General features: G+C 40.5%; 3 protein-coding genes across 6 annotated transcripts; all 3 read left to right on the top strand.

Moving 5' to 3' along the window:
- Nucleotides 1-1536: 1536 nt before the first annotated feature.
- Nucleotides 1537-7296, top strand: RB195_021169 (uncharacterized protein; the record flags this gene model as incomplete). 2 transcript variants are annotated; one of them, XM_064207773.1, is made up of 12 exons in its annotated part: nt 1537-1602; nt 1769-1873; nt 1937-2024; nt 2126-2297; nt 2551-2655; nt 2947-3013; nt 3381-3474; nt 4387-4541; nt 4607-4669; nt 7057-7083; nt 7127-7165; nt 7225-7296. In XM_064207773.1, the coding sequence occupies 12 exons, from the start codon at nt 1537-1539 to the stop codon at nt 7294-7296; spliced, it is 1053 nt and encodes a 350-aa protein (XP_064063653.1). The 2 variants fall into 2 exon arrangements, with proteins under 2 accessions (XP_064063653.1, XP_064063654.1); XM_064207772.1 differs by having other exon boundaries at nt 7137-7165; nt 7225-7258.
- Nucleotides 7297-9387: 2091 nt separating this feature from the next.
- On the top strand, nt 9388-12339 carry RB195_021168 (uncharacterized protein; the record flags this gene model as incomplete). Of its 2 annotated transcripts, XM_064207771.1 has the most annotated exons (8): nt 9388-9474; nt 9527-10195; nt 10251-10402; nt 10772-10869; nt 11980-11987; nt 12021-12057; nt 12160-12260; nt 12331-12339. In XM_064207771.1, 8 exons carry the CDS (start codon nt 9388-9390, stop codon nt 12337-12339), a joined length of 1161 nt encoding a protein of 386 aa, XP_064063651.1. The 2 variants fall into 2 exon arrangements, with proteins under 2 accessions (XP_064063651.1, XP_064063652.1); XM_064207770.1 differs by lacking the exons at nt 9388-9474; nt 12021-12057 and having other exon boundaries at nt 9512-10195; nt 11980-12006.
- Nucleotides 12340-12674: 335 nt separating this feature from the next.
- Nucleotides 12675-17001, top strand: RB195_021167 (uncharacterized protein; the record flags this gene model as incomplete). Of its 2 annotated transcripts, XM_064207768.1 has the most annotated exons (6): nt 13868-13943; nt 14811-14865; nt 14957-15923; nt 15975-16123; nt 16322-16390; nt 16465-16504. In XM_064207768.1, the coding sequence occupies 6 exons, from the start codon at nt 13868-13870 to the stop codon at nt 16502-16504; spliced, it is 1356 nt and encodes a 451-aa protein (XP_064063650.1). The 2 variants fall into 2 exon arrangements, with proteins under 2 accessions (XP_064063649.1, XP_064063650.1); XM_064207769.1 differs by lacking the exons at nt 13868-13943; nt 14811-14865; nt 14957-15923; nt 16322-16390; nt 16465-16504 and adding exons at nt 12675-12705; nt 16913-17001 and having other exon boundaries at nt 16037-16123.
- Nucleotides 17002-17515: the final 514 nt, after the last annotated feature.

Here is a 17515-nt window from a genome sequence, read left to right as displayed (position 1 = left end):
TTTCTATTCGCGTGTTTGAGTTAAGTCACCTGTAAATCCGTTCTGTCTAAAATATTGATCACTAGATTTCTATTTACTTTAGTTTGTAGGTTACTGTTTCTCATCCATCTACGTTTATGTTTAGCTTTAAATCATCATTATTGCTTGAAAATATGACTCGACCACACGCTGAGGTGACGTTTTAAAGGTATAAGAACGATGCACATTCTCTTAGTCGTTAGTCGCCCTGTCATGAAGCGCTGCCGGCAAGATGGCGTTGCTACCCGAAAGTTTCTACTTCTCCCTCATTTACCTCGTTGTCCCGTCCTTATTCTCCATTTTTCTCTATTTTGCAGCTCTTGTATCTCTTAATCCTTGAGCATTCATACAAGGCTTACTTCAACTTACAGTTCGACCACGTACCTCAACACAATTCTCTGGATTATAAGCTTAGAAAAACAAGTCGTCTGGATCACGTTGAAAACTTTGCAGTTGATGAAAATTAGAATTCTGGACAGCTTTTAACAAAAATGTTTTCCATGCGAATTAGCTTCCATGCTAGGATGACGCTCGGCACAGTTTGCAACTCAACATAATGAGTATCCTTCCCGAAATTGTTTTTGAAAATTCACGCATATTCTACAGTACCCTGTAAAACACGACTGTGCCTCGGTTTATGTATGTCGTTTTCTGATTGATGTGGTCTTCACACAATCCTGCCTCCATATCCACATTATCCGCGCCGTCTAGCGGTTATTGAAGTGACGCTGCGTGTTCCTGTAATATTGTGGATATGCTGTTTCACTCCTATATCTCGATATATAACGAGTAAAGTGTCACGATTTTGACTGAATTCGGTATGTGAGGCCATATATATGTACATACTATTACCTCCTCAACGTTTCACTGCTTTCTTCAGTACGCAGTCATTCGTCAGTCATGGGGTTTTTCGAAATTCTTCCCGAAGAATACGATTTGAAGGGCTTGAACACTTCAGCTTCGACAGTCAGGTGATAGACGACTGTCGCTACCATCCGACACTTTTTTCTATTACAGACGTCAGTACAGAACGCTGATCCCTACGATCCGTGGCATTTGTGTAAACCCACATCCAGATATTTCACAAACATAGCGATAGCTCTTTGATATTTCACTTATAGAACGGAGAATAGCTACCTGTCCCTAGGAAATCGCATAGCTTTGAAACGAATTCCATCCACTTCGCCTCCTAATCACATTTCTAACACTTTTCACTGAACCTGGCAATCACCTCTTCGTTGTCCTCAATTCTTCTTCACCATATGTGCATCCGTGGATCCAGTGTGAATTGTTTAAATCTCAGAGCAGCTCATGCCGACATGTCACCTTGCATCTTCCTTACTTCGCCGCCTTTCTCACTTTGACAACTATAGCCGTGGCTATAATATTGCATTACTTGATCTGCGCCCTCATACCTCGGTCCGATTTATTTGTTTGTATTGACTGTTAATCTGCTATTTCCTTCCAGGATCCATTCCAGAATCTTGCACCGAAATAAGCGTGTGACGTTTCCTAAAGATGTCCGAGAAACAGTCTCCAGTAGAAGAGAATTTTACTGAACCTCTCTTGTGTATGCCGTCCACGGTGAGCTTAAAATTCTTGGGCCGAATTTTTCTCGTCATTGTTTATGCGCTGAAATTTGTCAAGTATAAACAGCAGTTTTTCTCGAATATTCCCCGCAGCAAATAAAAGACAACTGACAAACTGCAAGCATTCTTTCATCCGAAAAAAAAACTCTGGGTTGTTCCAGCTTGTTGATCAAGATGTAGTTCTTGAACTCATCCTTTGGATGGACTACTTCATCTTCTTCTCTACGATATTATCATCATTCCTGCAAGTCTATGTACTAAGGCAGGTCCGTGAAAGCGTGAAATACATGCACAAAAATGGCGAAGAATGCTAGAAAATTATTTCTCAGGCAAATCGACATATTCGTCGAAGCGCGAGTGATCAGTGCCTGCATGTGTTCCTTTTCAGTATGACTATGGGAGATTTTATTCAAACAGGTATTGTTAATAATAAGGAAACATCATGAGCTCACGACGTTGTATAATGGCTGTCAACACTAAAAGTCCAACTGTCTCACTAAATGTCACTAACCCTTCAGCTTTTTGTTATCCTATCGAGGCGATTTCACGGATCCTGCAAAATCGTCATGAGTTACCAATGATCTTGAACGTCACTGTACACTTTCTCACATGGGTTACGCTGTCTGGTTCAAGTTTAAGCCTCATCCTACTCAATCTCGACAAACTGCTATACTTCAAATATCCGCTGAGGTAATTTCGTTTCGATTCTCAAAGATGGTTGAGTTTTCGTAGATGTCAAAGGCGATGGAGTCATGTTTTGTGCACAGCACGCATGCATCGATTTGCGTGGGAATTCACTGTAACTTGAAAATGGGAGAGCTGCCAAAAAAAAAGATGGTCTCTTTAGAATTCTAGAACTTCAAAATTTACATTTCTCTCGCAAACGCGTTGAAATATAGCTTTAGTTGTATGTGTTTCGCGTTTTGAGGACTTTCTTTTCCAGATATTCAGCCTACGTGACTAAACGTTGTGGTATCATACTAGCATTGACAGTATGGGCGTGTTGTTTGATATTTGTCGCTGGAGCATGGTACTTTGAATGTTTCAAGTAGGTTAAGTTGCATTTTTTTTTCACTTGCGATTTCTCTCCTATGAATGAATACATTTTTGATGAGAGGCACCAAAAATTCATATTCCGCTTGCTCGTTCATCCATCATTTTTGGAGGAACGTTGTTTCTGGAAAACTTATTCGTCGAGGAACAGCTCACTCGGCCAAATTGCTTTTTGTTATGAGGGAAACAAGAAGCTGAGTTGCTGAAGTCGTGAAAAATGTTGCTGATGATATTGGGCAGAAGTCGAGAATTTAGAAAAATATGAATAGGATTTTTTTTGCTTCAGATGCGGAGAAAACTGCAGTTCGATACATCTTCTGCACGATCGTTGGGGAATGTACCTACTTTTTTCGGTGAGTAGTTGCTCTGAATATGTTTGATTGGACATTTTACTGCCTCCGAAACGGAGGCATAACAGAGACGTCACCTTAGCGTTGAAAGTGTGCTGTTTTCTGCAACATAAACAAAATCACATGCACATAAAGCCGTTAGAAGATAATAAAGTAGTCGTAAATCTTCTTTCTTTGCATAAATGTTATGGGGATCGAGATTTAAAACTTATAAGACCTTTTCAGTACGAAAAAAATTGCTACTGGCTGTTTCTATGTCGTTTGCTGAACAAAATTGTGCATGGTATTACGGCCGAATGGCTGACTTTCCAGCTTATCCCAAGATCTGAACAAAGGGAAATAACTACAGGATAAATCTCGATTTTTGCAGATCAGCGTATGTGTGATGCCTACTTTAACATCGTTAGCCGTTGCATTATATATTGTCAAAGTTGTATCCACACACAGAAAGAAGTTGGCTGAAGGTATGAACTTTACGTCAAAATCTCTGGATGTAGAAGAGGTGGAGATATGGTTAAAACGAAACGCATAACCATCCTATACCACGTTGTTAATTCCATGACTTCAGCTGTTCAATAATCATGTTTTTCTTCGTCTAGACTACGGGAAAACAACATTCAAAATTTTGATGTTATGATCTTCGATCTTCTGATTATGCTGCCTGTAATAACTACGAAGCGAATGCGTGGGCGAATTCCTGCTTCTGCTATGGCTTGTTTACTCATCTGTCCGTTTATGAAGAATAACGCAATATAAAAGCCTAGGTAAACAAAAAATTGCTGCTGGCAAAAACATGCTGCGATATTTCTTTTACTATTCTGAGCATGTCAAAGGTTGGTGTGGATGAGTCCGTCTGTATCTGCAAACAGAGACACTGAAAAAATTGACAAAAGCTGTAGAATTTTTTCTCATAGATAAGTATTGATTGATTTCAGCGTTTTCAAAGGTACATAAACCCCAGAAAAAAAATACTGGTTATTTGTAACCCTCCATTACGTCAATCAATCTTGAATTAGAATTGCATGGTTTTCCTTAAAAAAGTGTCATGTTCGTATTTCTTTTTTTTTTTTGTTCTAAAGGAAGGCAAACAAAAATGTAGTTTCTGAAGGCCACAATAAATACCGGTCTATTCGAAATGCATGAACAATGCAAAGCTTTTTTAAGATGTCAATTGCTAAAACCTTTGAAAATTCAACCTCTTTAACCTGCATCAGCACCTCCTCTTAGTGAAGACAACTAGCAGTTTCCATGATCAAATACGGTGCTACCAGAAAGTATCCATTGATAGGACTCCGTCAATCCTAGTTCTTACCCCTAGAAATCCCGTCGTGCTCAAGAATTACTAGATGCAAATTACAATTCAGACCTAATTCCAGAGCAGGCACTCTATCAAACTGGACCATCTCGTCAGGTGCTCGCCTCACGTCTTCGGACCTTCTATTTTGTCTTTATGACAACAGTATTCACGGCAGCTACTCTGTTGCCATTCAGGATCAGCTCCATCATTATGAGTTTCAGTGAACACAATGAGGTAAAGAGTTCACCTCTTCTTCTCTAACACTGCTTTAAAAGAAACGTTGTACACGTTATATTCAGATATCTTCGTGCACTGGCACGCTTTCTCGTTGGGTAATGGCGAACCTGATCAGTCTTAATGCAGTATGTTGTTTTTTCTTCCTTTTTGAGATAACAAGATGTGTCTTCCTTGAAGCAACTTTTTTCTCAAGTCCCGAGCATATCAATCTAAATAACTGCAAAAAACCCCGCTGTAGTCCAATCTTTCCGCACTACCTCCATGAAATCTTCGATTATTGGATTTTGAGCTATACTCCTTTGCAACAAGACATGCAAAATTTCCACATTATATATATATATATATATATATATATATATATGTATATATATATATCATTTAAGTGTTCTTTGTTCTGTATTCGTCATATACGTTAAGCATCACTTTGAAATACCCAAATGTGTTTAGGCAGCGTACCGCGCATCTGTGAGAGAATCCGAAGGAAATGCTAAAGAAATGCTGTGGTTATAGATTGCACTATCCGGGGTGGTTCCGCTCATCTTTCCCTAATTGTCATGAAAAAAACGGCGTGGAAGATGTCATTTTTACGAAGATTTCAGCTGCAATGCTCCACCGTTGTGCGCGTGCCGCATCCAAGTGCGAGCGGTTGAAGATCAATGATGTCTTCTCACCAGCCTATTCAAGTGAAACCAATGAATAGGCTGTTGAGAGTACTGGAACGTGAACGTAGAGGAGCGTTCTAACGTATCTCGTAGGAAGTAAAGTGGTCCCACGCCGCTTTTTACGACGGTTAGAGAGAGATGAGCGAAACTATCTCGTATACCGCAATTTTCAATCCCATCTCCAGCTTTTCCCGCAGGTCCCCTCACCGCGTCAGATTCCTGGTATGCTCCCTTTAAAGGCATCACCCCACGAGTCTGAGGTAGTGCAGATTTCAGGCGGAGTATTCATATACGGGATGGGAGACTACGGAGAGGTGGGTGATGCCGTCCGTTTCTTGCTAATTGCCGTAAAAAACGGTCCGGAAGATGCGGCGCCGCACAGGGCTGACGCGCTCCAGTCGAACTCCCTGTAGAAAATAGTGCGCCAGAACGCCTGAAGCCGTATCTTCCGGGCCGTTTTTTACGGTAATTAGGAAGAAATGGGCGGAATCACCCACCTTTCCGTAGTCTCCCATTCCGTTTACGAATACTCCACCTGAAATCCGTACCACCTCAGATTTGTGGAGTGACGCCTTTAAGGCAGTCAGCACTAAAACAGTTGAGTATTTCCTCCCACTGGGGAATCAACGGATGATTAGAAAATTAGTGGGTTTGAAAGCCGGAAGAAGCACAAACAAGGTCGCCTCAGATGACTACTTGTGAAGGGTAAAGACAGAAACGAATAGTTGTTAATAATACATCTAGTCTATAGTCTATAAATCCAAGTCTGCAAAATTCCACAACAATTGATTCGAAGCCCCTTCACTAATCTTGATAAGACGTTCGGCGGAACAGCATTAATCCTTTCCTCAACATGAACTCTCGATACGTATTATCAATGCCGGATGCGGCGGAGAAAAGGGGCGTCATCAGATCGCCGTGATTGGCTTGCGCTCGAGGTGTTATAGTTCAATTTTGCGTATTCACATAAGCTATGAATCGGGCAATCATAACACCTCTTCCGCATCCTGTTTCCCCTGCATCACCCTTAGAGACAGCGTATCACGAAACTGACGTAGTTGGGAAACATGTGGGTATATATAGAACTCGGTGTATAGATTAAGAATTAGGGGCATGGCTCCACTCAATTCACTTCATTGTCCTGAAAACGGCGTGGGAACGACGTTTGTTCCTACGAGGTACGTGGAAATGCACTACTGTTGTGCACGTGCCGGTTTCTACAGCACCCTATTCACTGGTTTCACTTGAATAGGCTCAAGTGAGAATAGGCGAGGACACCTCATTGATTTTCGACCGCTCACTCGAGGATGCAGCGCATGCACAAGGGTGGAGCGTTTCCATGGACTTCGTAGGAAAAAAACACCGTTCCCATGGCGTTTTTCACGACGATTATAAGGGATTGAGCGGGGCCACGCTCGTACTCGCAGTCTACAAACGGAACTCTATATTTTGTATTGTTTATTTTAATTATTTATTATTTATTGTTTATTATTTTATTTTGCTATTATTTATGTATTATTATCTACCTCTATATTATTTATATATTTGGTTTTGTGACACGCTGTCTTTAACCCGCAGACAATTATTTTTGTCTGTGAGTCAAACGCAAACTTTGATGCCTCCACTACGATGGATAACTGTAAAGCGGATTTATGGTAGTTGGCACGGCAAAACAACTTAGTCTAATCATTCTGATCTACTTAATGCTCCGTCACTCTCTTGGTTATCGTAGAATTTAGTTGTCTGAATATGTGACGTATATATAGAGTCCAAAAATTTGACCGCTGAGGCGGAATTCCCAATATACCTCCATGCATTCCTCTTTACATTATTCAAAGCATATTTTTTAGATTTTCAACCCTCTGATCACAGTTACGGTATTGCCCCAATACCGTTGTCATCTTTTCAGCCGTCTTCTAGGCACATCTAGAAACGAAACAAAGACTACAGACTTATAAGGTTTGCTTCATGACAAATAGCTCCGAAGTGCTCTTTTTTTTTAGAATCTAGAAATTTAGGATACCTTTGGGGCCTATCAATTCCAACGGATGATAAATCTCCTCAGGGCGATAGATGGAACAGATTTTTAGGACGTAGGTACTGAGGAGTGACTTCGGTCGATATTTGACATAGTACCAATACTTAAATAATTACTAAAATAATCGTGACATTGTCGTGTCATAGGTGTCATAATAAATGTCTTAGTTGCTTTGTTAGGAATATTAGCAATAACTGTGAATAAATATCGGAAAATATGTTACTTTTAAGCAGAACAAGAGCACATTCTTCTCTATGAAGGAGTTTGCATGAGAGGAAGTGTGGATTTCTTCCATAATGTTGTCATCCAGTACTTTATTGTTAAAGGGAAATAAATCACAAGTGAATTAGCCCTCAACGCAGAGCATTGTCGTTGTCATAAATTGTTGGGATGAAGAATCGATTGTTTTTGCTAGCTCTATAACATAAGAGATCAAACGGTCAAAGATCATTGCACTGAGCGAGCCTACCCTTCAAATCCTCAAAAATTTTTCGGGGGGAAATGAAGGAAAAAGGAGTGATGGGCAATGTTCCAATTATTTTAAGCAGAAAAAAAATGGTAAAGACGAAGAATTAATAGAAAATCGTTCAGGTATCGAAATTCTATTAAGCCCAGATGCTTTGATGCGTGACATGCATCATTCAGTACCGATCGATACACGTGCCATTACGCGTCTCTCATTCTCGGTCATCTGAAACTAACTTGATAAGGAGATTTCATCCGAAAAAAAAGGAGTACTCCTTCGTTGAAAATTCGGAAAAAAAAAATAACCTCCTGTCAAAATCATAAACGGATCATATTCTGGACAATAGACATCAGACGCTAATTTCCCAACCATTTTCAACTATAACTCTTTTCAATTCCTCACATGTCTAATTCCAGTGTATCATAGTTTCACAGAAGAGCTTAGTTAAGGATCGCCAGGGCAACCACCTCAAGTTCAAAATTATATTCCTGCTTATAAGATGAATGATCATGTTATTCGTCAATTTACTGCTATTGCACGGTATCAAACAGTAATGGAAAGACAAAATTTACGGAAAAAAATGACATTTCTTTGAAAACGACAACTTCCTATAGGCAGAGAACAAAAATCCCCTCAAATCGCTCTGATATACCTCAGGATCTTCGCTCGCTATGCGCTGCGGCAGCCAATCAATAATGTACGACTTCCCAAACGGTCACATACTTCCATGCAGAATAACGAAGTTTTCGCCGGCTCCAAGAACGTTATGTTAAAGACTGAGTCCAGCACTATAGATCAAATATTCTTCTAAGACTATTCCATGGCTGACGGAGTGGAAATTAAGGGTCACTTTCTCCTGCTAAGATTAAAAGGCACGATGGTTTCTTTTTCTGATGTTGAGGTCAGCACGAGATATTTAGGAGATTTAATGTTATATCACTGTTCTCTATATGTTGCTGGCTTAATTTTCCTGATAATTACAAAGAATAAAGAATGAGAAGGACTGTCATCGCTTCCGACAGTTCTTCGGATCAAGTCGTTCAAGTTTTGTTCATTTGACTCCAAATGCTTCTCGTACTATTTTTCGGAGTTTGGACTCGATTTTTCCTTTTTGTGATCTAAATAATCTAGCTGGAATGTGTCCACCCCTATTGTCCAACACTTCTGATAGTTTTGAAAAAAAAGGAACAAATAAAGTGAAAGTTCAGGAATCGTCTGTCCAAAACCCAATTGAACAGTTCTGGTTTATGGTGCAACATTGCGTAGTTGGTCACGACCAATGCAGAACTATCCCCAACCATTTACAGTTTACTAGAATAGATATAGACTACCGCTCACCACGAGGATCCTTCTGGGTCCCGCTACGAAATGGTGCATCCCCAACACACTATCGCAGTTTGATTTCTCCTCATTTGCTAGGTGTACATGATAGTGAGGAGTTCATGGAGATCTGTTTTCTGGATGATGCTAAACTGGGAGTTGCTTTCATGATATGAGCGAGAGATAGTAACTAACAATTCTTTCAATAACTGTAAATAACTTGACTGCACTTAGATTCGCTCAAATGGAACGGTGTTGATAACTAAGAACAAGACACAGATTTGAAATGCAGCTGATTGATTGCAGCTACAGTAATCTTAGGTCACAACAATGTCGCGCGTACATGTACGTCAAATTATGCAGACAGCGTTTGCTGCGCAATTTCGCAACCTAATCACATCTGTGTACGTCAGCCGTATCCTTAAGTTATTTGATCGCATCCAGGTGTGACTGTACAGCTCCATTTGTTAAATAACTCGTAATGTACTGTTACCAGTACTCTACAATGTCCGACTCTCAACCATCCGGAAGTCTCCCCGCGGTTTCGTCATTTTTCCCGATGTATTCGCCGACATTTCCACCTTATGTACCGTCCCTGTATGAACCGTATCAGTACTATTCTGGATTTCCTTCTGTTACTTCATTACCGTCAACGTGTGCTCCTGTTGACGTTTTTCGCGAACAGTCACAATTTACGAGTTCGCCACTGTATTCTACGGTATTCTCAACTTTCGCGTCAGTCCATCCTACGCTCTGCACTCAACTTTCGGGCGAGACTTCCTCTTCCGATCAGGCTCAGACTTCATCTTCAGGATTAACGGTGACAAGTTCAGAAACATCCGAAGAACCTTCCACCTCTGGAGTGGAGATGACCCGAAACGAAAAGAATTCAAATAACTCTCTTCTTGGGGACCAGTCTCCCGTCCAGAATAGTTCTCCCGACGTTGAACGATCCTGCCGGAAAGAAACCGGTGCCAGCACTGGTTCGGAAAGAACTTTTCCTGCATTGATCGTTTATTCCTGCGATAGAATTCGTCCCGTCCTTCTGTACAATGCACCAGATACGAATCGTTGCTACTCATTCTCATATTCCCGTAAGAAAAGCCGTTTTGATGTTTACTTATGTAATGGTTGTTATGAAACGAAGAAGGAGATGATCACAGTGGTTAGTTTTTCCTTTGTATTTGAATTAATTTGTTACTGATTTCGGAGTTGTTAAGCTTGTCAATAACAACCACTTCCAATCCGATCCTGCCAGACTTGAGCACATTTGCACGCCTAAATTGCTCACTGACGAGATTTCTGCTTGGACAAATAGGAAGGTGAAGTTGCCGTTAACGAGATATCTTGTCGTACAGAAGGTTGTTGTCAAGTAAGTTGATATTAAAATCAGTGTTTGGTCGAAGTTCTAATATTGGCGTCTCTCTAGTAGTAAATAGAATTCGGACCGTAGTTCACAAGTATCACAGTTAAAATGTGAAATGTTCGTTGTGAATCCAGAGGTCAAGTGGATCATTTGCTATCATAGTGATCACGTAACTCGACGAAGCAACCTGTTACACTCGCATGCTGATCACATCCACTTTTTGCGCCTTTTTAAAATCACTCTTGATACTTGCAAACTGTTTACGTCGTGATCTCTATCGATTGCTTGGGGAACGCAACATCGGAGCTCATTCTTTTTTTTCCTGAACGTTTTTTCGGTACTGAAGTGCCTAACTATTCGATATGTATCATTTAGGAAGGATAGGAAACGACGTACCGTGCAGCCACGTGCTTCAATTGTCCAGCAAACTGCCAAGAGTAAGGATACCAGTCTTGTGAAAGTATCATCTGCTAGTTAGTTTGCTCTCATTTCAACATAAATTTCATGTACAAAAGATCCAACAGAAGTAGAACAAGATTTGTGTATTCCACAAAACTTGCATGTGGATTCATAGATCATTTCTCGGTCTGTCTGCCTTCTTTTTGACACCAGTATCAACTGTTTTAACACATATAGAGCAACGATTCCGGAATATTCTAATTTCACCCAAAAATAGTGTATGTGGAATTTTGTAGAGGAGAGTTCGTAGTTTTCTGAGGTCAAATTCGATTACTTCCAGTCTGTCAAATTGAGTGTTCGATCTTCTTGTATTGATTGCTGCGAGGAGCACTACAAAATTTTTTCATTTTGAGGAACTGTCTTTCGTTTCTAGTACATCACCTAGTACGTACTCTTTAATGGAAATTTTCCCGAATATTTATCATACCAGTAGCCTCTCGTCTGTGGATGTAGTGTTACGATTGTGGATATCTTAGATTTTGTGTGCTTGAATGTGCTTTTCGGCGAATGACTGTAGATGAACGAACACGAATCGGCATTTCCATTCTTAAACAGTACTGAAGGAGTGACATCGATTATTTCCAGAATACAGCCCTCCTAAATTGTATACGTAATTCTTCTAGTTTAAGTACGCCAAAAATTTCAAGCATATTTTTATGTATGAAAAAATTAGAGGAATGATATTGGCTCTAAATCCCTCATTTGAGGCAGCTGCTAACGTCATGTTGAGGAATATGTGTACTTCAAGTTGGTAGCTAATGATAGGATCTTTTCCTACTGTTTATTCTGAATCGAGGTTGTGCGTAAAGTCCTTTAAGGCTCTTCAGCACTTCCGCACAGCTTTCTTTTTAACTTCACCTTCTAAGTCTCTTCTCTTACGACATAAATTTCTTATTATAGAAAGTTGAAGGTTCCTTTCTAGCACTCATTTGCTTTGTAACTGTTTCCTAATTAGTTTGTCAGCTTTACAATTTGCACTGAACACCGTAAAATTCCTGATGAATCCCTGGAAATAAGAAGGATTCGAGATAAACCCAGAAAACTATTCCATTCTAAGATTGAACTTCTCAATATTTTAACAGATTTTAAATGGTTACAGTCGTTTTTAATTTAAATTTATTCAGAGAAAAGAGTTACTCGTTCGCAAACTCGTAATTTATCCTAGTATCAACACTATCATTCACTTCATCCACCTTTAATTGGTAAGTTGCTTTCTATTAACATTACTCGTCTTGGATCTGCCATGTATAACTGATTTCGTGTTTCAACTACACTTCTGTTGATGCTTATCTGACACTTTTTAGGTATTGAAGCGAATAGATGTTTCTTGTTTTCTTCGAGTTGTACTTTTAGACTATTCATTGTGTACGTCTTTAATACTGCTATGCTAAAGATTTTCATAAAGGTAAATGATTTGTCAATTTAGAAACGTGGCAAGACTTTGATTTCACTTAGACTCATCACTGTTATTTCAGCACCGCTAAATTTTGATCAATATGTATCCATCTACCTGGAGAAAGTACTCTTCTACACTCATTTTTATTGCATGATATCAGATTTGTGCGTATTTTATTTCATTTTGCCCAGCCATATTTAACACTTATTTAGAGGATCAAGCATTGTTGCAGTGCCTAAATCATTTTTATTATTACCAGTAGTTCTATAGAACCTTATCTATTATTCACTATGTCAACCCACTCATTAGATGTCATTAACTGCATCATTTTAATGGACTCTTCGTTCACGTGATCTTTTTAAAGAAATTCTTGTAGTGTATGATTTAATGCGAATGTAGTTTCTGTCTCAGTGCTTCCTTTTCATGTATGGCGAGGTGGAACGCACTAAGAACAGTATTTCATACCAGAAATGATTGCTGTAAGTTGACCGAACACAAAATTGATTGATCCAACTGTATTAGTTAGAAATTGATGTTACTGGAGCACAGTTTTCATATTTGAAACCATTGAAACATTGAAGCGTTTTAAATTTTCCACTTGACTGCAGTCCTCACATGAGATCGCTACTTACCTCAATACTAGAATCTCTTCTCTTTTTCCTCTATGATTCGTATTATCGCTACTCTTGACAGCTTTTTTTTTGCAAGTTGAGGTTGTTTATCCGTCTGTTCACTTCCTTAAACTCTTAAAATTTCTCTATGATTCCGAAGCTTGCATGCACTCTTTCAGTACTCACTTATTCGTAATGAATAAAAGATTTAAATTAAGATGTTCTATTCATCGAATTCAAGATTAAGGTCAAGATTAGTTTGATTTCCACGGAAGTTTGATCAGCTTCGGTTAGAGGAGAAGGAGGATCTGAAAGGATGAGAAATCCTTCCCATCTCGCTATAGATGAATGGTTTCTAGGCAGGCTGGCTATTCAGCTGTCTGAGGATCTGCTACGAAAAAGTGATCAGTTAAGAATCCTAGAACCCGAGAACACCTGAAGTTGCGTTACGCATCATCTTTCTAGATGATACGAGGTGTGTATATTGCATAATGAGCTACTTCACATTTAATCCGAGCAATCAAGAACAATGCAGTGAAAAATTTTCGAAGGTAAGGTAGATGAACCACAGCGGTAGCCAGCACTCATTCACACCTTAGCTGCATCTAATAGGGCAGTAACAACGATCATTTACATCATAACAACTAAATTGGACTGCTCAATTCGATGCAACCTCTGGAATTGAAAAAGAGTGGGAAGTTTTACTCCACGTTTGGATATTTGTATAACGATTCCCATCGTAAAGCTACGACCTGAAGTTTGGTGCAGTTGCGTAGGCGGCCGCGATCGAAGCGACACCGCGTACCGAGCGGTTGTGATCCAGGAATGGTCAGGTTGACTAGTAGTGTAGCGATGAATGGAATCAACGAGGATCTCATGTCAATCCTAACTGTTCCTTCGGATACGTCGCTTTAAGCGCAGCCACTTATCCCACTGCACAGATTTTCCAGTCGTTTTGACTCGACCTTGATCCGCGGGTCGCACACTACGTTGTTGGGTGTCCGTATGGGACGAATCTACCATGCACTTAACGGCGTAACGCTTTTACTCACACATGTTCTCGGGCAAATGGCCGTACGAGGTGAAAAAGAATCTTTCTGAGGAAGTACGTTGCTTCGAACAAACGTATACAACACCGCTTAGCAGCAGACATGAAATTTTCTCGACCAGGATCGTTGTGGTGTTAGATGGTTCCTCTGGAATCTATTTTGCTGGTTTTTTTCTTCAGTAAACCAACAACAACAAGGCCGTGATTGCTTATGTTGGTGGACGGGACCGAAAGATTAATATTCCTTTGATTAGAGGAGAAACCGTAGCTTGCGACTTTGACCCTCACCCTCACAGTAAATGTTGAGATCAAATGAGAGTACTATAGATAATTCGAGAGTGACAGAAGCTTTCCAGGTCCTAGGTCTCTAGCTTCTTCTTTCTTCGAAATATGGCAACTATCCAATCAATATCCCTCTCAAATGTCCCAGTCCCGCCCACGATTACCTGCGGTCGCTGGTGGGTCCTGCCACGATCACTATTACACGTGGCATAACTTACCGGTGCCACTATTACACGTGGCATAACTTACCGACGCCATCATTGATTTTCCTAGGAAGGTGGAGGATGGCGGGTTTCTTGCACTTTCGGGTCCATCTCTTCTGTGTGCTACTGTGTTTGCTTATGTTGTTTGTTTTTGAAGTTGTTTCTCGAGGTCCCGCGGTTTCACCTCGTGTTATTCCTTCTCTCTAAGCATTGCCATTATCATTAATGGCAATGCAGTTCTGTTAGTTGCCAGTGGACTGTCGATGGTGACAGTTGTGTGGGCGTGTGGTCCCCGCTGGAATATTACGTTCCGAGAGGGGGAGAGTGTGCATTCGAAACCGATCAATGTGGTCTCTTTGGAGTTCGTATATTCGAACACAATAGCTGAAGTACATTGTAACTTTTCATATTTCAGAGTTCTTTTTTGCGACTCTTCGAGAACTGTACGCTTATCGAAATATGGATAATACGTGAGTTTTTTTCTGGAAAAGGTCATATCTTCAGTATCTAGTTCGTTTGTTTAAGTTTCTGGCCTATTCTACAATAAATGTTCTCTTACAGCATGCAACAAGAACAGGTGAACACCTCGACGGCTGCTTCATCCACTGGAAGCACTGAGCAGCTATCGTCGTATTCCACATCGGGGAAGACTTTCACCGCATTGGTCCCTGTTTCTGAGGATTTCACTGTACCACAGCTCTACGCTCCTTCTTCTGTTCCCGCTGTAAAATCTCCGCCGCTTGCCGTCTGCGAGGGGATGGACACCAGCACGGAACCGTCATTCGCTACCAGCTATTTGGTTCTGCCACAGCAGCTGCCTACTGGCTTGCCGAAGACATCTTCGCAAGTCTCGTCGTCTGCCGAAACTATTCTGGATTCAAATGATGATGTGATCCACACGGAACCTAAAGATTCGCCAATGGAGTTTGTAGAAGTCGTTCAGAAGTCGGAAACTCCTGCTACTGACGCTTCTCTAGAAACCATTCAGAAGTCCGAAACTTCTGCTACTGACGCTTCTCTGGAAACCATTCAGAAGGTGGACACTCCTTCTACTAATAGTCTTCTGGAAGTCATTGTACAGTCGGACACTCCGGCTACTAATGGTCCTCTGGAAGCCATTGTAAAATCGGACACTACGGCTACTGATGGTTCTCTGGAAACCGTTGTGAAGCCGGACACTCCTGCTGCTGATGGTTCTCCGAAAGCTATCCTGAATTCGGAGACTCCGGCTACTGATATTTCCATGGAACCTGTTCTGAAGTCGGACACTCCCGCTACTGATGTTTCTCTTGATGTCGTCCTGAAGTCGGACACTCCTACAACTCACGTTCCTCTTGGACCCATCCCGTCAAGAAAACTCTTCTCGGCCATTAACCTTCCCTCAAAAAAAGGAACTCACATTCTCATCTATAACATCGCCAACTCTGATAACTGTTACGTTTTTCAAACTTACGAAGTTGGAAAGGAAGTACGAAACTACAGATGTGTCGGAAAGTACTCAAGTGGCACCAAATGCACGGCCACAGTGGTTAGTCGTTCCAAGACCGAAATTGTTCTTCTTATCTCATTTCTGCTTCAGATGGGTAGTGAAAATCACTTCTACTCGGATCCGACCAAACTCGATCACAAATGCATTCCAAGATCGCTTCTTCAGGAGATTTCTATGCGCACCAAAAGAACTGTGTATAACCCTTCTTGGGATATTCATGAGAAGAGAAGATCGGCACTGTACGGTTGTTATCGGATTAATCTGTGGTTCTTCGAACCGTCGTCCTCATCGCTACAGTTTACCAGACTATTTCCAATTGAATGAATTGATTTTTGCGTTTGATGCGACGATCCGAGGGGTCACAGAGTTTGAGATTATTGTAATTTTGTTAGTTTCGTCTGGAGAAGGAGGAGAACTTTGCCGTTTGATTTTTTCAGCCGTGCACGTGAAAACCTCGTCAAGGATGAATCACCTTCGAACAAGGGAGGATGCTCTGGAGCTCAGAGGTACTAGTGGTTGCTTTTGTGAACAATCGTACAGCCTCTTAGCCGCCTTTTTCCACAACATAGTAATTTTTCAGCAAATCTGCTACCCGTACTCCGATGGAGAAGCCCAAGTAGATGGGGTGAGTTTGGTTTTTAGCGTCAGTCACGACATTTTTTCGTTTAATTGGATGTAAGGTGATTTTAAAAAAAGCAGACATTTTGTCGTAGCAGTGATATTTGTTGGATGATTTGTGGATAACAGTTCTCGTCTATACTCTCAATAAAAAATAGGCCAAATAGAACGAATAGACTAGAATTTTGGTGAGGTTTGAGTTGTACTCTAGGAATTTCTGCTTAGAAGGAGTGGATTCCGATCTATTGATTCACTGGCGAACTTCACTGTTTTTAATTCAATCATTCTGTAATATCAATGAGGTATTGATACTGTAACTGTTGTTGTAATCGTTAAATTCTGATGCAATTCACATTTTTAATGTTCTGGAAACTATTTCAAATATTAGGTGGTTCACAGTTCCATTTCAGGCACCACTTTTCCATCCTCCTCTCCTCATTCGAACTCTAGGATTGCACTCTGTTGGTACCTCAACACCTGTTTTTTTTGTTATTGTTGAAATTTTTGTTTTACACTAATGCTGTGCTACGTTTGTCACTTCCTTTTTTCGATCACTCCTCCTCGTTACTGTTCCATCACTCTTCTCAATATTTTGAAGTCCAAGAAATTTACTCTACTCTGCTCCAACTCATTCGCTGTGCTTTCGTTTACTAAACGTTTTTCACTTTCTGCTTGACTAGAGCACTGTCTCACTGTTTCCTTTCTGCCTAGTTTCGTGTCACCGCAGGATTATACCATAATTTCCAAATAGTATTCGGTTTTTTTTTTGTCTCTGAAGCATCTCACGAATCTTAAAAAGATGTGCTTACTCGAGGAACTCTCGGATATTTTGATTTTGAACAGGCCACATTTATTCAGCTTTGAAGTTCACTTACTATTTGTTATGAATAAATGTTATTTCATCAAGCTTCCCCGAAACTCACGGGAATTCGAGCACAACTCTCAAACATTCGGAATGGGAAGTGCAGAACCATCGTATGTTGTAGTACAAAAACTAGGCGTATTTCTATGCG

The sequence above is a fragment of the Necator americanus genome, chromosome X, assembly GCF_031761385.1.
Source record: "Necator americanus strain Aroian chromosome X, whole genome shotgun sequence".
In the NCBI taxonomy this organism is placed as follows: Eukaryota; Metazoa; Nematoda; class Chromadorea; order Rhabditida; family Ancylostomatidae; genus Necator; species Necator americanus.
This window is presented reverse-complemented; position numbering and strand designations above follow the sequence as displayed.